At 40.0% G+C, this 21089-nt stretch overlaps 2 protein-coding genes across 2 annotated transcripts; both read left to right on the top strand.

The window, feature by feature from the left end:
• The first annotated feature begins 8052 nt into the window (after positions 1-8052).
• On the top strand, positions 8053-9837 carry LOC131998455 (uncharacterized). The gene has a single exon (XM_059370737.1). It carries the CDS (start codon positions 8053-8055, stop codon positions 9835-9837), a length of 1785 nt encoding a protein of 594 aa, XP_059226720.1.
• Positions 9838-13161: 3324 nt separating this feature from the next.
• Positions 13162-14994, top strand: LOC106087523 (uncharacterized). The gene has a single exon (XM_013252581.2). The coding sequence runs from the start codon at positions 13162-13164 to the stop codon at positions 14992-14994; it is 1833 nt and encodes a 610-aa protein (XP_013108035.2).
• Positions 14995-21089: the final 6095 nt, after the last annotated feature.

Raw genomic sequence — 21089 nt, 5'->3', positions numbered from 1 at the left:
GATTTAGACCATACTTGGCGCTGTTGTTGTTAGTCGTAACTTAACACGTCGTGCAAAATTTCAGCCAAATCCGATAGGAATTGCGCCCTCTATACGCTTAAGAAGTAAAACCCCAGATGGGATTATATGACAGCTATATCAGGTTATCGACCGATTTCAACCATACTCAGTACAGTTGTTGGAAGTCATAATAAAACACCTCGTGCAAAATTTCAGCCAAATCTGATAAGAACTGTGTCCTCTAGTGGCTCAAGATGTCAAGATCCTAGATCGGTTTATATGGCAGCTATATCAAAGCATGGACCGATATTGCCCATTTGCAATCCCAACCGACCTACACTAATAGGAAGTATTTGTGCAAAATTTCAAGCGGCTAGCTTTACTCTTTCGAAAGGCAGATAGACGGACGAGCGCACTGAGAGACGGACGGGACATGGCTAGATCGACTTAAAATGTCATGACTATCACGAATATATATTCTCTTATGGGGTCTTAGATGAATATTTCGAGAAGTTACCAATAGAATGACGAAATTAGTATACCCCCATCCTATGGTAGAGGGTATAAAAAGGCTCGTGTCGATTGACCGAAAGAAATGCTCCAAAAATATGAGACACGTCTATGACATCGGGACAGGTGATGAATCGTGGATTTACGCCTATGAGTCCGAAAGTAAACAGCAGTCGACTTTATGGGTGTTTCAAGATGAGACAAATCCAATAAAAGTTGCTCGTGCACAAAGCACTTTCAAAGAAAAAAATTGTCTGTTTTTTTGGAAAAATTGGATATGTCGCAATCGTACCACTAGAACAACGCAGAACAGTCATTGTTTGCCCGCTGTCTTCCAAGAAATCAGGAAATTCTACCGCCTAAGACGGATCACTCTTCACCACGACACCTCTCACACATCGGCTCAAACAACTGCAGTTTTGAGCACTCAAAACATTTGGTGAATCATCCGCCGTTTATGGTTCACTTGCCACACCGATTTTACATAAGTGAACTCGTAGTCTTATGTGTTCCGTTATGATACCAATAGCTATACTGACCTCCTTCCTTACCTTTCCTTTCAGTAATAGTCTCGTCTTCTCACGATCTGGATCCCCCCATAGGATTTTCGCCGTCCTACCGACCGTTTCGCTGTTCCACAATGTTGCATGAGCACTCGTCGCCCACTCCCTTAACTCGGATTGTGTCGACCCGAAAGGCTTCGGGTTAACCAAGTTTATTGACGGCAGTCCTCTAGCCTTCACCGCCGAATCGCCTGCTCTTTCATTTCCCCTTACTCCATTATGGTATAGTTCTGACTTGGCAGCAACGATTTCGACACCTGAAAAATCAGTTGATGCGTTCAGAATGCATGTTTCGGAGATACCCAAATCGGAATGGCAAAAGTGCTTCGACAATTGGTTCAAACGCATGCAAAAGTGTATAGATCTTAATGGGGAATATGTTGAAAACAACAAAGCTTTTTTTCGATGCTTAATATTTGTTTTTGTCTCTAACTTCGAAATATAAAAGGCAACACCCTCGTATATCCAAGGTGGTGGGGTGTGCCAAGTCCTGCTCAGCCGAAACTTATGAGTTTTTACCTGTACATACTTCTGATACTTGTTAACACTTCTGATGGCTTAAAAAGATCTCTAACTACCAGTCAACGAGAAGGATAACTGATAGGATCTTTAGGACTTGCTTTCCGGCAACAAGGGATTGAGGCGAATGCTGTTTGTGAGAGAGATAAGAACTCGCTCATTACCGATGGCTTCGGATAAGGATAGGCCGTGAGTTTGCTGTATTTAAGAGCGATGAGAGCTCTCTTATTTCCAATAGCTTTGGATTAGGATAGGCCAGGGGTTTGGGTGTCTACTCCTAGTCTGTTGGTAACGGTGTCCCACTGAGCCTACCGTATGGGTAGGCTTACTTTCACCCAGAGGTCTGGGAGACATATATAAAATATTGCAAATGGATAAACCACCCTCACACAAACCGCACATGGGCAGCAAGACATTGACTTTAATGGATTTGGCTAGGCGGCAACACACACTGATTATTTCCAATATCAGTTTTCATACAATGTGCCTCAATTTCTATACTGGTCGTAAAAATTTTGTGACTATAGAAATCTATGTTTTCTTATTATCTATACCAATAAAAATATAACCAACCTCACCATAGCTAAAATGTCGTAATAACCGCCTCTGTGGTTGTAAAGCTTATGAAATAGTTTGCTTTATTATATCCTCCACCATAGGATGGGTCATACTTACTTCGTTGTTCCGTTTGTAACACAACGAAATATTGGTCAAAGACCCCATGAAGTATATATATTCTTGATCATTATACCGTAACCACATCTGTGAAATGGGGTATTATAACTAAGCGCATTTGTTTGTTACACCCAGAAGGAAGAGAGATACCCCCCTGCTAAATGTACCAATCGACTCAGAATCACTTTCTGATTCGATTTAGCTATATCCGACTGTCTATCTGTCCGTCTGTCCACGTAAATTTATGCACAATCTTCATTCAAATCGCGGTTTTCATCCGATTGTCTTCAAATTTGCCACATTGCATTTTTTTTGGCGTAGAAACGAAACATATTGAAATTGGAAAAAATCGGTTCAGATTTGGATATCTATATATATAAAAATGAATTTGTGTTTGTTTGTTTGTTTGTATGTTTGTTTTTTTGTTTGTTTGTGGGTTTGTAATTGTAATTGTAGTTTGTTCCGCATAGACTCAAAAACGGCTAAACCGATTTCTTTGAATTTTTCACAGATTGTGGGGAGTGGTCCGGAAGGAGCAATAGGCTATATAATTTTTTGATATCGCATTGGGGGCAGACCCTTCCCCTTACCCCAGATGTACCAGCCAAAAATAAAATTGAACCGATTGGGACAATATGGGACTTAAATGAAAGGTATTCAAGAGGAGAGTACAAATTCCATATTAAAGATTGGGTCCAAGTAATCGGGGGGCCGCCCCGATCCCAAAAACCCCCAAAATAGGTTTATTGGACGATAATGACAACATAGGAATCGAATGAAAGGTATTCGGGAGTAGATAACAAATATGGTCCGGAAGGAGTAATAGGGGGCGGACCCTCCTACTTACCCCAGAAGTACCACCCAAAACTAAAAGTAGACCGATTGGGACAATATGGGACTTAAATGAAAGGTCTTCAAGAGGAGAGTACAAATTTCATATAAAAAATTGAGTCCAAGTAATTGGGGGGGCCGCCCCGACCCCAAATTGGTTCGATAATGACAATATGGGGCTGGAATGAAAGGTATTCGCGAGTAGATTACGAATATGGTCTGGAAGGGATATATCTGTAATTTGTTGATGTTGGAGGGGGGCGAATCCTTCCCCGTTACCACAAAAACGCCACGCCACCCAAAACCAAGAGTTGACCAGTAGGGATATTATGGGAATCAAATGAAAGATATTGGAGGGTGGAAAGCGAATGTGGTACAAAAACTTGGGTTCAAGTATCCAAGGGTAGCCCAAGGCCGAAAACTGCTCCAAATAGACATATTGCACGTATATATCAATATAGGACTCAAATGAAAGGTATTCGGGAGTAGACTACGAATATGACATAAAAAACTAAATTCAAGTAATTGATAGTCGCCCCATCCCCGATAAGCTCCCCAAATGGGAATACTACTCAATCATAACTTGATGAAACTCCAATGGTAGGCATTTGAGAGCAGATTACGAATATGTCATTAAACTTTGTGTCCAAGAAACTAAGTGGTGTTTTAAAATCGCCTCCAATAGGTTATTTAACCTATTAAACAATGGGGAATCAAGTGATAGATTTTTTTGATTTGAGTGCGTCATTCAAAATTGTGCTCAAGTGGCAGTGTGGCGTACAATCCTCAAACGGGCTGTATACACCAATCATGACAATATAAGGTTAAATCAAAGGTATAAGGTTGTGTACTGCAAATCTGATATGATTATTCTGCTGATATATCTAGCGGACCACCTCACCCCAAACCAGTCGATCAATTATAATGACCTAACGGGACCATGTGTGATTTAATTAATGTATAGGCCTCCATAGCCCCGAAATTAAAACATTCGGCGTGAAAGCAGGAGTTGCAAACCTTAACGATAAGGTTGCAACCATTTTTAGCTCACCGATAGACGTGACCAAACGACGTGTTGCTGGGCAACACTTTTTTGTTCAAGAGTTTTACATGGTAAGAACTATTGCCACCGCTCCAAATATATAGACGCGCAAATTAGTTTTTTTACCACAGACAATCGTTTAATACGGCAATTTAATATGATTTAAAAACAAGTAAAATGGCATTAAGTTCGGCCGGGCCGAACTTTGTATACCCACCACATTTCATCGAAATTCGGTAAAAATTTCATACCTTATTTCCCTTAGCAGTTATATCGAAATATGTTCCGATTTGGACCAAATACTAATAAGTACAGGTCAATCAATTACACATAACAAAAAAATTATCTTTTTAGTAGTTATATCTAACAAGTAAAAGCGTGCTAAGTTCGGCCGGCCGAATCTTATATACCCTCCACCATGGATCGCATTTGTCGAGTTCTTTTCCCGGCATCTCTCCTTAGGCAAAAAAAGGATATAAGAAAAGATTTGCTCTGCTATTAGAGCGATATCAAGATATGGTCCGGTTTGGACCACAATTAAATTATATGTTGGAGACGTGTGTAAAATGTCAGCCAATTCGAATAAGAATTGCGCCCTTTGTGGGCTCAAGAAGTAAAATAGAGAGATCGATTTATATGGGAGCTGTATCGGGCTATATACCGATTCAGACCATAATAAACACGTATGTTAGTGGTCATGAGAGAATCCGTCGTACAAAATTTCAGGCAAATCGGACAATAATTGCGACCTCTGGAGGCTCAAGAAGTCAAGATCCCAGATCGGTTTATATGGCAGCTATATCAGGTTATGAACCGATTTGAACCATATTTGGCACAGTTGTTGGATATCATAACAAAATACTACGTGCCAAAATTCATTCAAATTGGATAAGAATTGCACCCTCTAGAGGCTCAAGAAGTCAAGACCCAAGATCGGTTTATATGACAGCTATATAAGGTTATGGACCGATTTGAACCATACTTAGCACAGTTGTTGGATATCGTAACAAAACACGTGGTGCAAAATTTCATTTCAATCGGATAAGAATTGCGCGCTCTAGAGGCTCAAGAAGTCAAAACCCCAGATCGGTGTGTATGGCAACTATATCAGGATATGGACCGATTTGAACCATACTTGGCACAGTTGTTGGATATCGTAACAAAACACGTCGTGCAAAATTTCATCCCAATCGGTTAAGAATTGCGCACTCTAGAGGCTCAAGAAGTCAAGACCCAAGATCGGTTTATATGGCAGCTATATCAGGTTATAGACCGATTTGAACCATACTTGGCACAGTTGTTGGATGTCATAACAAAACACGTCGTGCAAAATTTCATCCCAATCGGATAAGAGTTGCGCACTCTAGAGGCTCAAGAAGTCAAGACCCAAGATCGGTTTATATGGCAGCTATATCAAAACATGGACCGATATGGCCCATTTATAATACCAACCGACCTACACTAATAAAAAGTATTTGTGCAAAATTTCAAGCGGCTAGCTTTACTCCTTCGGAAGTTAGCGTGCTTTCGACAGACAGACGGACGGACGGACGGACGGACGGACGGACGGACGGACGGACGGACGGACGGACAGACGGACGGACATGGCTAGATCGGCATAAAATTTCACGACGATCAAGAATATATATACTTTATGGGGTCTCAGACGAATATTTCGAGTAGTTACAATCAGAATGACGAAATTAGTATACCCCCCATCTTATGGTGGAGGGTATAAAAATAAACCGATCTGCACCATATATGACACGGATGTCGAAAAGCCGAACATAAGTCACTGTGTCAAATTTCAGTGAAATCGGATTATAAGTGCGCCTGTTATGGGGCCAAGACTTTAAATCGAGATATCGATCTACATGGCAGCTATATCCAAATCTGGACCGATTTTGGGCCAAGTTGCATAAAAATGTCGAAGAGCCTAACTTAAAGCACTGTCCCAAATTTCGGCGAAATCGGACAATAAATGCCTCTTTTATGGGCCCTAAACCTTAAATCCAGAGATCGGTCTATATGGCAGCTATATCCAAATCTGGACCGATTTGGGCCAAGCTGTAGAAAAATGTCGAAGAGCCTTACACAAATCACTGTCCCATATTTCGGCGAAATCGAACAAAAAATTCGCCTTTTATGGGCCCAAAACCTTAAATCGAAAAATCTGTCTATATGACAGATATGTCCAAATCTGAACCGATCAGGGCCAAATTGAAGAAAGATACCAAAGGTCCTAGCACAACTCACTGTCCCAAATTTCAGCAAAATCGGATAATAAATGTGGTTTTTATGGTCCTTAGACCCTAAATCGGAGGATCGCTCTATATGGCAGCTATATCCAAATCTAAACCGATCTGGGCCAAACTGACGAAGGATGTCGAAGGGTCTCACACAATTCATTGTCCCAAATTTCAGCAAAATCGGATAATATATGTGGCTTCTATGGGCCTAAAACCCTAATCGGCGGATCGGTCTATATGGGGGCTATACCAAGACATAGTCCCATATAGCCCATCTTCGAACCGCTTATGGACAAAAACAGAATCTGTGCAAAGTTTCAGCTTAATATCTCTATTTTTAAAGAGTGTAGCGTGATTTCAACAGACAGACGGACGGACATGTCTAGATTTTTACGCTGATCAAGAATATATGAACTTTATAGGGTCGGAAATGGATATTTCCATGTTTTGCAAACGGAATGACAAAATGAATATATCCCCATCCTTCGGTGGGGGGTATAAAAATAAGAAATCATCAAAAATTGTATGGAAAATGTTTGGGTATAAATGGTTAAATACCCGGGTATTTACCCAATTTACCGGGTAAATACCTTTTGGGTATTTACCCATCGCCCATCTATATTAGTGAGTCATATCGGTACATGTTTTGAATAGCTCCCATGTAAACCGATCTCCAAATTATACTTCTTGAGCTTTTGCAATTTTGTACTTTGACGTTTTCTATGGCATTCAACAGATGTGTCATGACCGAATCGGTTTTAAACATGATATAGCTCCCTTATATTGGGTTGCCCAAAAAGTAATTGCGGATTTTTCATATAGTTCATATTTTCCAATAAATCGATATCCCGATTATACTTCTTAACCATCTACATGGTGTTATTCTTGTACGATGTTTTCAAAGCTTTGTTCAAAGACTTATGCCATGACTTTCAACACACGTGCTAAGACAGGCTTGAATTGGTCTATAACCTGATATAGCTTCCATATAAATCGACCTCCCGATTGCCCTTCTTGAGCCCCTATAGAGGGCAGTTCTTGTCCGATTTGGCTAAAATTTTCCCCAGCGACCTCTCCTATGACCTAGAATATACGATTCAAACCTATTCAAACCTATCTCATGGTTTAACTTCTTGAGCCCCTGTTGGGCGCAATTCTTATTCGATTTGGCTGAAATATTTCTCAATGACTTCTACTATGGTTTCAAAAATCCAAATCAAGTATTAGCTGCATCGGTCCATAACCTGATATACGAGCAATTCAGACATCATTGCAATTCTTATCCATTATCCTTTGTTTGTCTATAAAGAGATATCGGGCGAAGAACTTAATAAATGCTATGGAGGGTATATAAGATTCGGCTTGGCCGAACTTAGCACGATTTTACTTGTTTGTCCTCAAAAGGTCGAAGCCAAATAGATGTTATGAGTTGAGGAAAATTCAGATGTTTTGGTTCACAAGAGATTTTTTTGGTGATAATACAATGCTCCTACCATTGCATTGTTATGCTTAAGTTATAGTTAACGATATTTATCTCAATAAAAAGTAACAATTGAAAGTCATTTTCGGTTACATATCATAAAATCCGTGGCCGTAAGCATTGTAAAATTACATCATTGGAATATTTCTATTCCAAATATTCTTCCCAAAAGTTGACAACAGAATGTCATCGACTTTTAAAACCTTGCCGTTCGTCTGGTTGGCCTTTTTTGCCATACCCTTACTGGCCACAAGAAGTATTCCCAAGGATTTTAACAAACTATTGCAGGAGATTTTTGAAGAGCATAGTTTTGATACAATTTTGCTGTTGGAAAATTCATCAACTTCATCGCAGGACCTAAAGCAGGCAATCCATCGGTTTCCAGTGCCCAACATGCTTATTACCAATGCCACATTTATCTACAAGCAACAGTTCAATGCGGAAATTTTAGTGATTATACTCATGATGGCTTCTTTTGATCCAAGAATAATGGCAACTATGGCCCACATTTTGGAATATATGCGTCAAACCAGAATTCTCACCATGGCCATTGATGTGGAGACGGAGCATAAGTTTAAACAAGAACTTCTCGGCTCCTGCCAAAGTTTCAATATCACAAGGAATTTCTTATATTTCATCAACTCAAAGGGTAATGGCGAGGAAAATTTCTATATACTCAAACCCTATCCTCAATATCATTGGCATTCAAGTGGTTATGTTCAAGGAACAAAGAAGTTCTTATATTACCCTCAACATTGGAGAAATATGCACAAGAAAACCCTGCTGACCTTTGCCGACCAAAGCAATACCAGAGCCATGTACTTCAAAGATGATAAAGGGAACTTGAAAATAAATGGCATTTGTGCCAGACTTGTGATGCTTTTTGCCGAGCGCTATAATGCATCACTGCAAATGGCCTACCCTTTAAGTTTGACCCAGCCCCTGCATTTTGGGGAAATTTTGAGAACTATGGTAAAGAGAAATTTATTGGATATACCTATGGTGCCGAATTCAGGCTTCGATCTCGACCATTGGATAAACTCCTCCGATGTTTATGAATACGATCAGGGCATCATAATGGTACCTTGCGCCCAATTACGAACCTTATCGGAGGTATACGATGCCATACTCTTGAATAAGTATCTCTGGGGTTACCTTATTGTGGGCAACATTGTTTTATCGTTTATACACTCACTGATAGATTATGTAAATGATGACATTTTCCCTAGAAGCCAAATTTTCTTTAGTGAACGCATATTTCCTGGTCTATTGGGGCAATCGTTTGTGGCTCGCAGCAGCAAAAGGCATAGCTTGAAAATACTTTATTTTCTACTCTTTATAGCTGGTCTTAACTTTAATACGTTCTTTTCGGCAGAAGTAAGCAGTGTTTTTACCAGTCCTGGCTTTCATGCCGAAATTCGAACCCTTGATGATCTCAGCCAATCACCTTTAAAGTTATTATTTTATGAATCAGAAGCCCGTGTCTTGATGCCCCACATTAGTCTTAGCAAGGACTCTGTTGTGACCACAAACAATTTGACCTATTTGCAAGGACTTCGTAATAATCTGAATTTAAGCTACAGCTATTATTGCTCCTTAGTTTCCTGGAAAACCATTATGCGCAAACAGGATATCATGGGCAAAAAAGTATTCTGCACCCATGAGAATTTGACTATATTTCCATATATTCCTTGGGTTATACCTCTGCAACACAATTCACCGTATAAGGAAGCCTTGAATTATCTCATCTCTTTGGTGCATGACTTTGGCCTAATGGAGGCATGGACTGCAAGCACATTTGCAGATTTTCTCAAGCTACAACAGAAGACCACAATGCCTATGGCAATGGGACCCGAGACGAAGCCGCTTAGTTTCACAGACATGCATTGGATTTGGTTGCTGCTGGCAAGTGGTTTGCTAAGCAGTGGACTTGTGTTTCTTTTGGAATTGGTTTGGCGAAGGCATTAAAAGGGTATTATAGCAAAAAAAAAAAAAAAAATATCAAAAATTATAATCACAGGATATGAAGAAAATGAAATAAAAAACAAGTAAAAGCGAGCTATGTTAGGCCATGCCGAATCTTAAGTACCCTCCACCATGGATCGCATTTGTCGAGTTCTTTTCCCGGCATCTCTTCTTGGGCAAAATAAGGATAAAATAAAAGATTTGTTCTACTATTAGAGCGATATCAAGATATGGGCCGGTTCGGACCACAATTAAATTATATGTTGGAGACCTGTGTAAAATGTCAGCCAATTCGAATAAGAATTGCGCAATTTGGGGGCTAAAGAAGTAAAATAGAGAGATCGATTTATATAGGAGCTGTATCAGGCTATAGACCGATTCAGACCTTAATAGACACGTATGTTGATGGTAATGAGAGGATCCGTTGTACAAAATTTCAGGCAAATCGGATAACAATTGCGATCTCTAGAGGCTCAAGAAGTCAAGACCCAAGATCGGTTTATATGACAGCTATATCAGGTTATGAACCGATTTGAACCATACTTGGCACAGTTGTTGGATATCATTACGAAACACGTTGTGCAAAATTTCATTCCAATTGGATATGAATTGCGCCCTCTAGTGGCCAAAGAAGCCAAGATTCAAGATGGGTTTATATGACAGCTATATCAGGTTATTGACCGATTTGAACCATACTTGGCAGAGTTGTTGAATATCAGAACGAAACACGTTGTGCAAAATTTCATTCCAATCGGATAAGAATTGCGCCCTCTAGTGGCCAAAGAAGTCAAGATTCAAGATGGGTTTATATGACAGCTTTATCAGGTTATTTACCGATTGGAACCTCACTTTGCACAGTTGTTGAATATCACAACGAAACACGTTGTGCAAAATTTAATTCCAATTGGATTAGAATTGCGCCCTCTAGTGGCCAAAGAAGTCAACATTCAAGAAGGGTTTATATGGCAGCTATATCAGGTTATTGACCGATTTGAACCTTACTTGGCGCAGTTGTTAGATATCATAACGAAATACTTCGTGCAAAATTTCATTCCAATTGGATAAGAATTGCGCCCTCTTGTGGCCAAAGAAGTCAAGATTCAAGATGGGTTTATGTGACAGCTATATCAGGTTATTGACCGATTTGAACCATACTTGGCAGAGTTGTTGAATATCACAGCGAAACACTTTGTGCAAAATTTCATTCCGATTGAATAAGAATTGCGCCCTCTAGTGGCCAAAGAAGTCAAGATTCAAGATGGGTTTATGTGGCAGCTATATCAGGTTATTGACCGATTTGAACCTTACTTAGCACAGTTGTCGGAAGTCATAGCGAAACACGTCGTGCAAAATTTCATTCCAATTCGGATAAGAATTGCGCCCTCTAGTGGCTTAAGAAGTCAAGATCTCAGATCGATTTATATGACAACTATACCAGATTATGAACCGATTTGAATCATACTTAACACTGTTGTTAGAAGTGACACCGAAACACTACGTGCAAAATTTCATTCAAATCGGATGAGAATTGCGCCTTCTACAGGCTCAAGAAGTCAAGATTCAAGATCGGTTTATATGGCAGCTATATCAGGTTATTGATCGAATTGAACCTTACTCAGCACAGTTGTTGGAAGTCTTGGGTCTTGAATTCTTGAGCCTCTAGAGGGCGCAATTCTTATCCGATTGGAATGAAATTTTGCACGACGTGTTTCGATAAGATATCCAACAACTGTGCCAAGTATGGTTCAAATCGGTTCATTACCTGATATAGCTGCCATATAAACCGATCTTGGGTCTTGACTTCTTGAGCCTATAGAGGGCGCCACTCTTATCCGATTTGATTGAATTTTTGCACGTGGTGTTTTGGTATTACTTCTAACAACTGTGTTAAGTATGGTTCATGTTTTGATATAGCTGCCATATAAACCGATCTTGTGTCTTGGTTTCTTGAGCCTCTAGAGGGCGCATTTTTTGTCCGAATTGACTGAAACTTTGACTTTGAACGTGGTGTTTTGCCATGACTTCCAATAACTTTTTTAAGTGTGATTCAAATCGGATCATAATCTGGTATAGCTGTCATATAAACCGATCTTGGATCTTGACTTCTTGAGACTCTAGAGGGCGCAATTCTCATACGATTTGGAAGAAATTTTGTACAACGGCTTCTCTCATGACCTTGAACATACGTGTCTTATATGGTCTGAATCGATCAATTGCTTGATACAGCTCTCATATATACCGATCTCCCGATGTTGCTTCTTCAGCTCCTACAAGGTGCAATTTTTATCCGAATTAACTGAAATATTTCACGATAGCATATTCTTATTGAATATTCTTTGTTTGCCTAAAAAGGGGATACTGTGCATTAAACTCGACAAATGCGATCCATGGTGGAGAGCATATAAGATTCGACCCGGCCGAACTTACCACACTCTATTACACCTCCAGGAAGTGACTGAATGGCTAGAATGGTATCGCCAAGTGCCCGAGAAAGCAAATTTACCTTCTTCCTGTAGCACTTGGTGCAATCAATTTCCTGAGATTCAAGGGAGAATGGCTTTCCATCTACCTGGACTTCCGAATCCATTTAGCCCTTCTCCCTTGAAGAGTAAAACTAGGCTGGCTACTTGCAGGCACAGAGTTAAACCTATTCCCAATACCCATCCAGCTATGGCTAGATAGGTAAAATGAAGTTTGAAAACCAATTGTTTAAAAGCACTGACTTTATTACAACTCTACTGAAATGCTTATGGAGAGTGAAACTGTTAGCCTACATTACATACTGAGATCATAATATATGGACTAATCGCATTCAGACCTTACCTTCACACCTTACCTTACCTTACCTTTGGGCGCCCCAGTAGCCGATTTGGTAGTCTGCTTGGATTATCAGTGCAGGGGGTCATGGGTTCGATTCCCGCCAGAAGCCTTGGTCTGTTGCAACTGTGGTATCACAATGAACTTAAAATTGTCTAAGTGAGTCGGTAAAGGACTGCCACTCTCACCTAACCTAACCTACCTTCACTCTCATATTGTTCAATATGTTCTACTAAATATATAAATATTCAGTTCATAAGCAATTCCTTTAATTATGTTTACTTTTAAGTTGGTAAAGAAAACACAAAGTAATGGTCATGCCAGCCACTCCACTTAAAGCAAACTAAAGTAAGTTCTTTCGAATTTTGAAGCACTCAGTTGAAAGAGCGTTTTACGTAGATTTACACATACCTCGATTTCATCGAAATAAGTCTACCAAATTTGGGAATTCAATGCATAATGCATGGAATTATCACAAGTGTTAAGGCAACTTATCTGATATTTACGACTATGTATATTGCTATAGCAGCAGTGGATTATAGCCAAACCTTTGGAAAATCAATACTAACTTCTTCAATTCAGATTGCCTATAACCAGCATAAGGATTTCTTCTTGAAATTGTTGAAGGATATTGAGCAAGAGCAAATTATCAACACCATTCTTCTGGTGCACCAAGAGGAAGATGCTCCACAAGCCCTTGTGCAAGCAGTTCAACAATTTCAAATACCACTTTTGCTGATTACCAATGCACAGTACAGTTTTATTGTGAAAAGAAATTTTAGTACAGAGATTTTGGCCATAATTGTAATGAGTTACACTTTTGATGTTGAACTAATGAAACTTATGGCTGGTATGCTGAACTATATACGCCAAACAAGAATACTCAGTATTGCTTATGATGTATGCGATGAAGATGTATACAAGCAACATTTGTTATTGTCCTGTCATAGCTTCAATATGACCAATGTTCTGCTGTATTTCAAAAAATCCAAGGAGGAAACTGCTGCTACAGAATATTTCCTATTGAAACCTTATCCTTATTATCACTGGGACACTTTTATTGAAGATAATGTGAATCACAACTACACATCTCAATATTATCAGCAAAACTGGAAAAATATGCACAACAAAACCCTATTGACCTATGTGGATAAAAGCGATCTCAAATCTTTTTACTTCAAAGATATTGAGGGTAACCTAAAACTCAATGGATTTGTGGTTAGATTGATTTTACTGTTTGCTCAAAAGTATAATGCCTCCTTGCAAATGGCACATCCTTTGAGTCTTAGCAATCCCACACACTATTCGGTAATACATGAGCATATGGTGAAAACTCATCTAATAGATATTCCCATGATAATGGATACAAGTTCCGAAGGCGATGAATGGCTTGACTGGTCAGATGTTTATGATTATGATCAGGGCATGTTTATGGTACCTTGTGCCCAAGCCCTTAACCTACAGGAGGTCTATGCCATACTATTGAATGAGTACTTCATGGGCTGTCTCTTTGTTAGCACCATACTACTGTCTCTAATGCACTCATTGATCGATTATACTTTTGATGGCTTATGGCAGTTAACTCATCTATGCTTCAGCAATAGAATATTTCCTGGAGTTTTAGGTCAAGCCTTCAAAGCCCGCCTCACCCATAGCCGCAGTCTGAAAGTGGTCTATCTTTTATTGTTTATAGTGGGACTGCACATCAATACCCAATTTTCGGCCACTGTCAAAACCCTTTTCACTCAACCACCCTGCCATAGGCAAATCGAAACTATCGATGATCTTGTGAAATCCTCTTTAAAGATTCTTCTCTTTAAGGCTGATGCCGATATCATGGCCCCCTTCATAGGCGATTACAAGAGCTCAGTTGTAACAACGGAAAACTTTAGCTTTGTGGAAGATATGCAGCTACAGCTTAATACCACCTACAGTTATTACACCCCATCGGGCCGTTGGAAATTTCTAATGAAGCAACAACAGTTCCACACCAACAAGGCATTTTGCACCTTTGAAAATCTAACTCTATTTCCTGGCTTACCCTGGGCAATACCCTTACCACCAAACTCGCCCTACAAGGAAGCCTTGAATCAACTCATCAATCAAGTTCATGATATGGGTATGACAACTGCCTGGGTATCCAGCACATTTTATGATATGTTAAAGCTCAAAATAATGAGTCTTCTTGATATACAAGTGAAGAAGGGGCCCAAAGCCATAACGATGCATGATCTATTCTGGACTTGGATAATGGTGATGATTGGTTTACTTATTAGCTGTTTGGTCTGTTGGCTGGAGCTTATTTGGAGGCAATGCGAGAAGGCATATCTCAATAAAAGATGAGGAAATTACTGAATATAAGGCTGAAGTTATCCACCTATGGGCAGTTGCCTTGAAGCAAGAACTACATCTTTGTTAAAGTACCATGTTGATTATGTTAATGTAAATACAATACAGCAAACCATTGTGCCATAAAAACAAGTAAAAGCGTGCTAAGTTCGGCCGGGCCGAATCTTATATACCCTCCACCATGGATCGCATATGTCGAGTTCTTTTCCCGGCATCTCTTCTTAGGCAAAAAAAGGATATAAGAAAAGATTTGCTCTGCTATTAGAGCGATATCAAGATATGGTCCGGTTTGGACCACAATTAAATTATATGTTGGAGACCTGTGTAAAATGTCAGCCAATTCGAATAAGAATTGCGCCCTTTGTGGGCTCAAGAAGTAAAATAGAGAGATCGATTTATATGGGAGCTATATCAGGCTATAAACCGATTCAGACCATAATAAACACGTATGTTAATGGTCATGAATCCGTCGTACAAAATTTCAGGCAAATCGGATAATAATTGCGACCTCTAGAGGCTCAAGAAGTCAAGATCCCAGATTGGTTTATATGGCAGCTATATCACGTTATGAACCGATTTGAACCATATTTAGCACAGTTGTTGGATATCATAACAAAATACTACGTGCCAAAATTCATTCAAATTGGATAAGAATTGCGCCCTCTAGAGGCTCAAGAAGTCAAGACCCAAGATCGGTTTATATGGTAGTTATATCAGGTTATGGACCGATCTAAACCATACTTGGCATAGTAGTTGGAAGTCATAGCAAAACACGTCGTGCAAAATTTCATTCCAATCGGATAAGAATTGCGCACTCTAGAGGCTCAAGAAGTCAAGACCCAAGATCGGTTTATATGGCAGCTATATCAGGTTATGGACCGATTTAAACCATACATGGCACAGTTGTTGGATGTCATAACAAAACACGTCGTGCAAAATTTCATCCCAATCGGATAAGAATTGCGCACTCTAGAGGCTCAAGAAGTCAAGACCCCAGATCGGTGTATATGGCAGCTATATCAGGTTATGGACCGCTTTAAACCATACTAGGCACAGTTGTTGGCTGTCATAACAAAACATGTCGTGCAAAATTTCATCCCAATCGGATAAGAATTGCGCACTCTAGAGGCTCAAGAAGTCAAGACCCAAGATCGGTTTATATGGCAGCTATATCAAAACATGGACCGATATGGCCCATTTACAATACCAACCGACCTACACTTATAAGAAGTATTTGTGCAAAATTTCAAGCGCCTAGCTTTACTCCTTCGGAAGTTAGCGTGCTTTCGACAGACAGACGGACGGACGGACTGACGGACAGACGGACATGGCTAGATCGACATAAAATTTCACGACGATCAAGAATATATATACTTTATGGGGTCTCAGACGAATATTTCGAGTAGTTACAAACAGAATGACGAAATTAGTATACCCCCCATCTTATGGTGGAGGGTATAAAAATAAATGAAACGTTTAAAATAATAAGTCTTTTAATACCCCCAACCATAGGATGGTCATTCTGTGTGTAACACATCGAAACATTGGTCTAAGAACCCACAAAGAATATTTGTTCTTGATTGCCATGACACTTTAGGTCGATCCAGCAATGTCTAGAAGTAGTTCTTTTCAGCAGAAGATACAAGTTGCCTACAGTGGAACCTGTCTCCTTGGTTGGAGAAAATGTTCCATTTACAGAAAATGCAAAATACCTGGGTGTTTTGCTGGACAGGAAATTTAACTTCAAATCCAACATTTTGGATAGGTCAATAAAGGCCACTCTACTCCTATACGCCTAAAAGAGAGCCATCGGCAAAAGTTGAGGATTTAGACCGAGTGTCATGCATTGGGTATATACTGCAGTTTTTAGACCTATAATGCTATATGGTGTTGTGATCTGGTGGACGGCGCTTCAAAAGTCCACCTACTGCTCTCATTGGTCATGTGGCAGCTACGGAAACTGTGTTTTCCATGATACAATATCCGATGTTCCAGGCACTGTGGATTATACCCTACCTTAGCCGCTTTTTGATAAAAAGTACTGTACCACTATTCCTGATTGAACCGATTGGAATTACGATACCCGAGGTATATAAAGTTGCTGACTAACTCAAAGTTGTGGTTCCCAAATTTCTCCATTTTTTTATCTAATCGGTTACCCAAGGCGTTTTGGGAGTTGATACCATCCATTTCGTTGTATCTCCATTTACTGTCAGACCCATTCTTACCCATTCTTACCCAGACCCATTCTTTGGATATAGCTGCCTTATAGACCGATCTCTCGATTTATGGTTTTGGGTCCATAAAAGGCGGATTAATTAGCCGATCCCGCCGAAATTTGAGATCTTGAGTTATGTTGGGCTCTTCAACATCTTCCTGGATTATGACACAGATCGGTCAAGATTTGGATATAGCTGTCATACAGACCGATATCTCGGTTCAACGTCTTGGGGCCATAAAAAGCGCATTTATTGTCCGATTTTGCAAAAATTTGGGACAGTGAGTTGTGCTAGGCCCTTCGACATCCTTCTTCAATTTGGCTCAGATCGGTTCAGATTTGGATATAGATGTCATACAGACCGATCTCGTGATTTAAAGTCTTGGGCCTATAAAAGGCTCATTAAATGTCCAAATAAATATAAATCGACAGTGAGTTGTATTAGGTCATTCGATATCCTTTTTATACACTCCACCATAAGAGGGGGGGTATACTAATTTCGTCATTCTGATTGTAACTACTCGAAATATTCGTCTGAGACCCTATAAAGTATATATATTCTTGATCGTCGTGAAATTTTATGTCGATCTAGCCATGTCCGTCCGTCTGTCCGTCCGTCCGTCCGTCCGTCTGTCCGTCAGTCCGTCCGTCCGTCTGTCCGTCCGTCCGTCTGTCCGTCCGTCCGTCCGTCTGTCCGTCCGTCTGTCCGTCCGTCCGTCCGTCTGTCAGTCCGTCCGTCTGTCTGTCGAAAGCACGCTAATTCCGAAGGAGTAAAGCTAGCCGCTTGAAATTTTGCACAAATACTTCTTATTAGTGTAGGTCGGTTGGTATTGTAAATGGGCCATATCGGTCCATGTTTTGATATAGCTGTCATATAAACCGATCTAGGATCTTGACTTCTTGAACCTCTAGAGTGCGCAATTCTTATCCGATTGGAATGAAATTTTGCACGACGTATTTTCTTATGATATCCAACAACTGTGCCAAGTATGGTTCGAATCGGTTCATAACCTGATATAGCTGCCATATAAACCGATCTTGGGTCTTGACTTCTTGAGCCTCCAGAGGGCGCAATTCCTACCCGATTGGGTCGAAATTTTGCATGAGGTATTTTTTATGACTTCCAACAATTGTGCCAAATATGGTTGAAATCGGTTCATAACCTGATATAGCTGCCATATAAACCAATCTGGGTTCTTGACTTCTTGAGCCTCTAGAGGGCGCAATTTTCATACGATTTGGTTGAAATTTTGTGCAACGGCTTCCCCCATGACCTCCACGTGTCAAATATGGTCTAAATCGGTCTACAGCCTAATACAGCTCCCCTATAAACCCATCTCCCGACTTTACTTCTTGAGCCCCTAAAAGGCACAATTCTAAATCGATTTAGCTGAAATTTTACACATAGACTTCTACTGTAGTCTCCGACATACAGTTCAATAAGCATAGTAATTCTTTTCGTTTATCTCTTATTTGTTCAAAGGAGATTGCGGGGAAAGAACTCGACAAGCGTGATCTATGGTAGGGGGTATATAAGATTCGCTCTGGCCGAACTTAGCACGGTTTTACTTGTTATTGGTTTATATTCCTTTGTTTCTCAGAGTGATTTTAATTACGCGTTACAGGTTCAGCGTCCCGCATTTGTTTTGTGGGATCACAGATGTATCTCTGGGTGTCGTGAGCCGCTTACTCCTAGATCCGACAATCGCCTCCAGCCGCCCCTAAGAGACGCTGAGGCTGGCCATTGGCTATTTAAAGGCGCCAATAACTCGCCATGTCATCTCGAGTATCATTGGCACTCAGCATTTAAGTAAGAGTCAGTGCCACCTCACAAATGTCGCCAGAATTAGGAGTGGGATAGCAGCCACCGCTGAGAATTTTTATACCCACCACCTAAGGATGGGGGTATATTCATTTTGCCATTCCGTTTGCAACACATCGAAATATCCATTTCCGACCCTATAAAGTATATATATTCTTGATCAGCGTAAAAAGATCAGTAAAAAAAAGACGATCTAGACATGTCTGTCCGTCTGTCTGTTGAAATCACGCTACAGTCTTCAAAAATTGAGATATTGAGCTGAAACTTTTCTTTTCTGAAATAGATTCTTTTTTTGTCCATAAGCAGGTTAAATTCGAAGATGGGCCAAATCGGACTATATCCAGATATAGCCCCATTATAGACCGATCCGCCGATTTGAGGTCTCAGACCCATAAAAGCCACATTAAATATCCGATTTTGCTGAAATTTGGGACAGTGAGTTGTGTTGGGCCCCCAACATCCTTTGTCAATTTGGCTCAGATCGGTTCAGATTTGGATATAGCTGCCATATAGACCGATCTCTCGATTTAAGGTTTTGAGCCCATAAAAGGCGCATTTATTATCCGAAGTCGCCGAAATTTGGGACAGTGAGTTGTGACAAAACTATCGATATTATTTTTCAATTTGGCTCAGATCGGTCCAGATTTGGATATAGCTGCAATATAGACCGATCTCTTGATTTAAGGTTTTGGGGCCATAAAAGGCGCATTTATTGTCCGATTTCGCTGAAATTTGGGACAGTGAGTTGTGTTAGGCTTTTCGACATGTATCTGCAACTTGGTTGTAATCGGTCCAGATTCGGATATAGCTGCCATATAGACCGATATCTCGATGAAAAGCCTTGGCCCAATAAAAGGCTCTTTTATAATCCGATTTCACTGAAATTTGACACAGTGACGTATGTTAGGCTTTTCGACGTCCGTGTCGTTTATGGTTCAGAGCGGTTTATTTTTAGATATAGCTACTAAAAATAGCAAAATTTTGTTTACACAGTTGAACAATGACTTGTACTTATTAGTATTTGGTCCAAATCGGAACATATTTCTATATAGCTGCTAGGGGTCATAAGGTATGCATTTTTCCCCGGATTTGACGAAAGGTGGTTTATCTATATACCCGAGGTGGTGGGTATCCAAAGTTCGGCGCGGCCGAACTTAACGCCTTCGTCCTTGTTTCTAATATTCTCGTCAGAATTCAAACCCAGGCGTTTTGCGTCATAGGCAGACATACTAACCTCTGCTCTACGTTGGCCTATGCTTAATGCTTCTCTCACGTGGCAGAGAGGGCCAAACGGCAAAAAGAAAATAGAAACAAGGCCATAATTTTTTTTATCTGCTGAGCTGAGCGGTAAAAAATGTTCTAGACATTTGTGGAGTAGGACACACCTTTTCAGAAAAATTCTTTAGATCTCACAAGGCTTTCTCTACAAAATCCGAAATCATGTAAATCGTTTCAGTAGCTCAAAAGTAACAGGCAATTGAATGTTAGAGAATGGGAAAGTGATCAACTTGGAAGACCTGTAACTTACCCTGTATTTAAGAGGAACACGAACAACGTCATTTGCCTGTAAGCCTATGTTCTCCTCTACAAATGTCTACAACAACAGATATCCAGTTGTGAACACATTTCCAATTTTTTCTCTTATTGATCCACTGTGCGTTGGTGTGACATTCTAGATTGTGTAATTCGCCTTGTTAACTGTCCAATGGGCTAGGTTTACAGACATACACTGGCTGCTTAGGAAACAAAGATAACAAAGAGTTAATTGAATTATGTTTATTTGTTTTTTGTCATTGTCAATGGTGCTTTCAATGATGCATGAATTCCACTTCTAAATATAGAAGTGAAACTTTCATGTAGTTGTTTGTATAAAAAAAAATTATTGTGCCTGGAAAGAATTCCATGACATAATAGGGCAAACAGTTCTGTAACACATTTCCAAAGAATCGCATGTACTTTGCCAGCAACTGAAGTACAAATTTAAAGGTTTTAAGTTTCTTCTAAGACAAGAAAATGGCAATTTGTCTTGCCTTAACTTTTATTTCAATG

The sequence above is a fragment of the Stomoxys calcitrans genome, unplaced genomic scaffold (assembly GCF_963082655.1).
Source record: "Stomoxys calcitrans unplaced genomic scaffold, idStoCalc2.1 SCAFFOLD_230, whole genome shotgun sequence".
NCBI lineage: Eukaryota > Metazoa > Arthropoda > Insecta > Diptera > Muscidae > Stomoxys > Stomoxys calcitrans.
Note: the sequence above shows the minus strand (reverse complement) of the source record. Positions and strands in the feature narration are given on the sequence as shown.

Bases quoted from the DNA above. Each gene is read 5' to 3' on its own strand.
- LOC106087523 (XM_013252581.2), top strand. From the start codon at position 13,162: ATGTATATTGCTATAGCAGCAGTGGATTATAGCCAAACCTTTGGAAAA.
- LOC131998455 (XM_059370737.1), top strand. From the start codon at position 8,053: ATGTCATCGACTTTTAAAACCTTGCCGTTCGTCTGGTTGGCCTTTTTT.